This window comes from Montipora foliosa, chromosome 5 (assembly GCF_036669935.1).
Source record: "Montipora foliosa isolate CH-2021 chromosome 5, ASM3666993v2, whole genome shotgun sequence".
NCBI classification, from domain to species: Eukaryota; Metazoa; Cnidaria; class Anthozoa; order Scleractinia; family Acroporidae; genus Montipora; species Montipora foliosa.
The window spans coordinates 26944657-26952156 of NC_090873.1; the positions used below are offsets into that span (position 1 = coordinate 26944657).

The 7500-nt window shown below is 37.5% G+C and overlaps 1 protein-coding gene across 1 annotated transcript in view; it reads left to right on the forward strand.

The window, feature by feature from the left end:
• LOC138003834 (tetratricopeptide repeat protein 39C-like) overlaps nt 1-7500 on the forward strand; it is a 34318-nt gene that overhangs the window by 11256 nt on the left and 15562 nt on the right. Inside the window, exons 5-8 of the mRNA XM_068850098.1 lie at nt 1946-2244; nt 3310-3380; nt 4000-4097; nt 5895-5988. Coding sequence (XP_068706199.1) covers nt 1946-2244; nt 3310-3380; nt 4000-4097; nt 5895-5988 — 562 coding nt within the window. The remainder of the gene's footprint in view (nt 1-1945; nt 2245-3309; nt 3381-3999; nt 4098-5894; nt 5989-7500) is intronic.

A 7500-nucleotide genomic window follows, 5' to 3' on the forward strand; every position in this document is an offset into this window, starting at 1 on the left:
TCTTTATGTTACACGTATATTAATTTTGTACTGATCTCATTAAAGTGCTCCTGTGAAAAAAGATCACTTCTTTTTTTCTTCAGATTTTGAAAGTGTGTTTGTACTGGCAAAATTTTGAGGCCATTTACTTTGAGTATAAGTTTTAGATTTTACGGTCCACCATTGCTCACGTTGAAAACTGACTGATTGGACCTCATAGGGTTTGATCCAGAGAAAAGTAACGTCAAAGGCTCACTAGCTTAAAATTTCAGCATGTGAATGCAGCTTGTTATGTATCCAAAATGTGAGTTAAAAGTCTGAAAGCCCAAAGCTCCCGTGCTGCATATTAATTCTGCGGCGTACACAACCATTGCATTCTAACACTAGTGAGCCATTGATGTCATTTTCTCCTCAATTCATGCTCTCTCAAGATCTTAAAGTTAGTAATGGTCTTCCATTAAATTGGAAAATTCCAGTTAAAAATAAACACTCGGGTGTCATTTTGGGGCAGCACTAAAAGCCGGAATCCAGAAACCAGAAACCAGAATTATTCACAATTCGTGAGAACTACAACAACTTTAATACTCACTTGTTGTATACTCTGCCATAATCCCCACACTCAAGTATTTAACTCTGAGGAAATGTAAACTGTAAAATGGATCTGACTTTGTTATTCTGGATATAAAGACTTGAGCGTGGTGATGGCATCGTCAAGCTAAGGCAGTCCACATTAAAGTAAAGGAAACTTAAACTTGTTTAATGGATTTTCCTTGTTTTTTCACCTGCCTTGGTACAAAAAAATGCCTCTTTTAAAGGAACAAGGCGCCCTGAGGATGTGTTGCATTAAGTGATGGGCCGGGACTGAAGCTATTGATTATAGGTTGAGAAAGTACTGTGAATATGAAAAATCCACATTGTTTATTGATTCAGAAATTAACTTCATTAATTTTGAGACGTCCCACTAGCATTGAATAGGCTGGGAAACAGCTGAAGCAAGTTTTGAAGATTCTGTTGAAAGGAAGATGAATATTGCACTTCAAGGTCGACAACTGATGATATGTTTGGTGTGGGTTAGAAGGTTTTTCCGCAGTTTGAACATACCGTGGGCTCCCAAAAAGCACAACTTTGTTTATTTATTTATAAATTTCAAACATCATTACTTAATGACCATGTACAATAAACAAATTTTGATTATGATCAAAGGGTGGGTAACACTATCCACTGGATAAAATCTAGCAAAACCAATTGAGTTATCCAGTGGACTAGTAGTGATTTATGTGGATAAGTTGTAGTTCTTGTGAATTGTGGATAATTCTGATTTCTGGATTCCGGATTCTGGATTCCGGCTGTTTGCTTGAAAGGACAGACGCAGCAACAGCTGTCCCTCTTGCCGCACGTTAACCATCATGTAAAATGTAAATACCGTGTCTACTAAAGCTTCACTTACAAGCTTCTCTTATTGAGAGACAAAATGGTTTGCCAAGTCTCTTATTTTACCACCTGTCAGTAGTAGTGTCAGTCGAGTGTCGGCTGACAGTTGGCCAACTGTCAGTGGAGGGGAAAACACAGTGACAATCCTTTTTTTCCACATTGCACATTAATCTGCCACTCTCGTAAATATTAAACCACAATAAAATAAAGTATTCTCAAAATGGGTTTTTGGCAGGAAAGGCTGTCATTTAGAATTCCTCTCTACTCTTTGAGATTTGGGGATAAAGTTACCAGCTTTGTTCTAAATTGAAATAATGAAAATATTGTGAATTTTTAGGTAAGACATAAAAGGCCTGTAGACCAGCATCATGATATGTTCAGTGTACAGTATTTATTCAGAATTGGTTATTTTGAAACCCCCCTCCTATTCAAACTATTTTCTCTTTCCTTTGCTTGGAAGTAACAGGTTCAACGGCACACGATTCCAAGTTTGAATTATTGTAATATTATTTCCTTGACTTTTATTGTCTGATAGTCAGAGTCGGTTGGAGTGGGTGTGGTCTCACCCCTGGACCCTGATGATACGGCATCCTGCACACTGGATGATCTCACTATCAGTGAGGAATCTGGTGAAGCAGTGAGTCTGGAGGCCCTCAAGCATCTCCAAGCTGCTGTGTCATGTGGCTATGGGCTGTTTCATTTGGCTATTTCCCTTGTCCCTCCTAAGCTCCTGAAGTTCTGTCATCTTCTTGGATTCTCTGGAAATAGGGATATTGGAATACAAGCCTTAAACTTAGCAAGCCAAAGTGAAGATATGAAAGCTCCTGTGGCAAGGTACACTGAGCCTCGTACATGTACAACTTGGTCTACCAACTCAGTTTACTGTTAAGAAAATTTTAGAAATTATCTGGAAAATAATATAAGACAGTGTGGTTAACTAGAAATGTCCATCACCAACTACACTAGGGCATGCTTCTTTCGTTTGAAACTTTCACTGTGTTTTTAGTTCCCCTTTCAATAAGATTGATGTATTTAGTTTGGTGCCATTGGCATACAGTAAGACACTGGCATTTATATTCTTTCTGGTTTCTTTTCTTGTCTTTGGCCTTGGTGCATTTCTGAAAAGAATTTGACCTCATTACCTTTAAACTATACTTCAGGGTACTGAGACAGTTAAACCCAGAGTACTGTGGGGTGAATTCCCCACAATTTATTCCAGACCATGCACCAAAAGTACTCCTATCTCACGTTTAACTTTCTATAATTGTTTTCTTGGTTTAACTTGAGGGAAGCCATTTCATAACTGCTTCAAGAATGTTACTTGAATGTGCAGTTCTGGGAATCAATCAGATTTAAGACATTGTGTTGAATGTATTATTTTTTGGTAAACAAACCATCACAATGTAAAGTACATGATGACGAAGGACATAAACCATGCACTGGTGGCTCAGTTGGTTGAGCACCGGGCTGTTACGCGGGAAGTGGTGAGTTCAACTCCAGCCGGACCAACGCTCAGGGTCTTTTAAATAACTGAGGAGAAAGTGCTGCCTTTGTAATCCCATCTGCAAATGGTTAGACTCTCTAGTCTTCTCGAACAAGGACGCTTAGCTGGAGGTCCCGTCTCACAACCCTTCAATGTTCACATCCTGTGGGACGTAAAAGAACCCGCACACTTGTCATAAAGAGTAGGACGTGTAGTTCCCGGTGTTGTGGTCTGTCTTCTGTGGTGTATCTTGGTTGGGAGGGTTAATGCTCGGAGAGGGCCGTCAGTTAGAAAACTGTAACACGTTATTACGTCTACCTCTTTCATTAAAGATATTGAATTGAATTGAATTGAATTGAATAATAAAAATTATTATAATTGATCTTTTTACAATGTCCACACCCACTTAATTTTAGGCTTACCCTCCTGTGGTACCATGCAGTGGTCAGGCCCTTTGTTGCACTTGACGAGGGAAGCAACGAGGAAGGTGAGTATAGTGTTAGCCACTAGCTACCACATTAGTCTCTAGTCAGAACATTAGTCTTTGATGTGTAGAAGATCAGAAACAATACTAACTGAAGGTTATTTTGTTTTGATGCAGCTTTCATTATATAACATCCTAATTGTCATCAGATGTAATAAAGTCCGATCACCTCATTAGTTTTTCGATTTGTTTGACTCCATTCTCTACTTGATTCTCAATTATCATTCCTCGATTCTCCATTCTTGATCCTCGATCCTTGACCCTTGATCCTCGATCCTTGCAAGGATTGATGATTGGGTCGAGAATCGAGACTCTAAAGAGACTGTCAACTCACTTTTGTGTGGTATTGTAGTTTGTTTTTTACTTTCCTTTGTTTTAGATTATGATAATGTCTATAAGACAATGGAAAGCAATAAACAAGATTATTAGCTTTTTAGCTACTCTGTAAATAATAAATTTCGAGATAAAATAAAGTCGTGTATGTATGTACAGGTATGTATGTATGTATGTAAACAAACTGTAGTTTGAAAAAATATTAACCAAGGAAACATTTCAATTACCACATAATATTATACACTAGAGTTTAATAATAGTATTTGAAACCTCTGTTTTGATCACAAAGGTCTTGCCAACGCAACTGCCATCCTAGAAGAGTCCTGTCAGGATTATCCAAGCTCAGCTGTTTTTCTTTTCTTCAAAGGTCTTGTATCAAGACTTAAGGTACTTTTACCACAGCTTCGCTATCCATGATAAAAGCTAGGACACTTTCCATTTTAATCAAAAAGAACAGTGATGTGAAAATTTTCCAGTTAAAAGATGTTCATTTTTCACTTAGTCACTTTTTCTTTCTTCTTTCTTTAAGAGACTAGGTACTAATGATTTAAAATAAGAAAGGTTTTCGGGCTAAAAACCCAACCTTTAATACATCAAGAGCATGGCCTTGAAACGAGAAAAGAGGAATTATCCTCTGAAGGTATTACTTTTTTTTTTAACCTTTCCAGTGGAAAAGTCTCTTCCATCTGGTTTACCACAGGAAAAACTGGGCTTTCCATTCAAAAGGAAAGCGCCCCTAGCCTAGACATGTTTTAAGTTCGAGAAATGAAATCTACCCAAGGTGGGTCTTGTTGTCCCAACTCTCACGCATACATGCATGCATAAAATACAAAAGAGGCAGTGCATACTTAGTTGCTGTATGATCCATCATGATGAACGCGCAAGTTCTATCATGGGAGCCTAAAGTTAACTGTAAAATGGTCTGGCCCCAAAACTACACTTAAGACAGTTTTTGAACAGGATACCAACCTACAGCGTGCAAAGAAAGGCATGTCCGATAGCGTGGGTCTAGGATTTTGTGATGGGGGTCAGTGGATTCTGACTTTTACTTGCCTGACTGCCAAGTAAAGTGGTTTTTTGGGGAAGTCTGTTAAGTATCGTATTTCATGGACATCAGACATCAAGTCCGCACAATCTTTGAGTGCTTAAAAACGAATTATTCAAAATGTGCCGTTATTCCCGTTAATCAAGACGGTCACATTTTTACTATTAGTGAATTTCAAAGTTTTCACTAAATTATAGCTGATTATCAAGTAAAAATAAGGCAGCTCATTAATATTAACAGTTTTACTTAATCAAACATGTAATTAGCAGTAAGAGATAAATACTGCTTGGGAATTTTTTTTTAGGGGGGGGGGGAGGGGGTGCTGGTTAAAATGACTCTCAAACCAGTAGATGTTAAGGACGGTGCCTACTATTGTTATTGCGCACATGTTCTGCGCATCTCCAGATACTTGGATTTCCTATCGCCGATGCTTACTAATGCAGGGATATTTTTGCGCGGTTTAAAACTATGCAGATAAAGTAGATCTTCGTAAGTACTCTTGGTATCCAAAAAGAAAATTGAGGGTAACCATGCATTCTTTAGAGATAATTGAGCTTCAATTTGAGAAAGAATGCCATACATTGCTTTGTATTTTAGAGCTTTTTACAAATATTGTCCATGAATTATCTTTGAAAAATGCGTGGTTACCTCCAATTTTCTTTTTGGATTTCATTAACACTTGTTAAGATCTACCATTCCTGCATAATCACAAATCGGGGCAAAAATACCTTTGAATTAGTAAGCAACCACAGGTTGCTGAAAGGGATACATGTAGGTGTAAAGTTGACTTTCTTAATTTCACCCTGGTATACCCAGTGATCAGTGAAGGTGGTTGTGGATGATTAGAAGATCTGAACAAGGATAACAAATCTTGTTACTTGGCAGAACTTGGATGACTCAGGTGATAATGATTAGGATGATTACGTTCCATAATAATTATTATTGTAGTGGGGTTTTTCAAGACACCCTTTAATATCACCCGCTTCTGTTCTCTTAAAAGTTACTAAGTTTTACATGCAATTTGGTCATCTAAGTAAACTATTGATTATCTACATGTACATGTATAAAATCACAGATGGAAATGGTGTCCAAAATAGTTTGCAATAACAGTCTGTTACTATGTGATTTCCTTGTCGCAGGGTCATATCGGAGAAGCTCTTGATGAGTTTCACCAAGCAATGCGATATGCAGCCGAGCAAAAGGAAATAGCACTGATATGTCAGTATGAAATAGGTGAGTCCAGCTGTGACGTTTGGCCTGGGGTTTTTTTTTTGTTATCTCTTAATGTTAAAATAAAGGTGCCATTAAAGTTGGAGTAATTAATAATAATAATAATAATAATAATAATAATAATAATAATAATAATAAATAATAATGAAAGAGAAGTTTAATTCCACCATCATCACAGATAATCTGAATTACAATGTGGTTACAATTGTACAACTATAAACATTACATAAAGTTGATCAAAGAGGGACTGGGTTACAATAGGTTTTATAATAAAATTACAAATAAATTTATTCTTATACAAGTTAAAATATGAGTGTATATATAGTCTAAAGATCTGATGATTGTTAAAAGCTAAGCTAGTACTTGGGAAAAAACTACGACGCAATCTTTCTGTCCTGCATTTAGGTAATATATATTTGTTAGCACCTCTCGTTTGATAGTGATGCATGTGCTGACTTGTCATTGGGAGATGTTTTACAAGAGGTCCTCCTCTTGAAATCTTTTCAAGAGTTTTAACACAACGCCTTTCGTCTAATGTTCTAAGTTTAAAAACTGAAGAGCTTCTGAGTAAGAAAATGCTGGAACTATGATTTTAAGAGCACGTTTCTGTATGTGTTGTAATTCCTGTGAGAAGTAGGAGGGTAAAGCGTGGTGCGTGGTGCATATCAAGGCAGTATAGATAGTAATTAGATCATTAATCTCAACGCCCCCTCTATGAAGTACTCCGAGTATGAGGAGGTGCTTAGAGGCCTTGGTGACAATAGATTCAATGTGATTATTCCATTTTAAATTATTCTGAATCACCAGACCAAGTACTCTATGTGAAGTTACAAGCTCTAATTGTTGATCATCGATCTTCAAATGAGGGAATTCTATGGGATCCTTTAGGAAGCAAATCCGCATTTCTTTGCACTTTTTAGCATTGAGTTTCATCCAGTTATTGAAGCTCCAAGAGGCGACGGCATTGAGACTGGTTTGGATGATTGAGTTGCTGTTCCTTACAAGCTCTTCAGACAACGATACATCATCAACATACTTCCAAGTACAGGATTCAGGATCTAAGATACTCAAGTTGTTGACCATTACCAGAAACAATATTGGGCCTAGTTTTGTTCCCTGGGGAACTGTCGCCGGCATTTATTGGGAGCCAGTTAGAGATCGAGCCAGCCAACTTAACGCGTTGTTGGCGGTTAGACAGAAAGCTTATAATCCACGGTATTAAAGATGTGCGAACGCCTAAGTCCAGAAGCTTTTCCATTAGTACATTGTACCCATACAGAAAAGAATGTTTCTTGAATATTTTGATAGAGTTTAGCAGGAAAGCAATCCATGAAGTCGCTTAGGCAGAATAGTAGATAGCAACAATCAATCATCTTTATTCAACTTTCAAATTGGATGTAATTAATGTCTCCCTTATCTTTTCAGTCCTGAGAGCGAGACTAAGGGATTTTACTCTGTCTAACACGACACATTAGGGAGTTTAAGAAGACGACAGCTACGGTAACAACCGACATC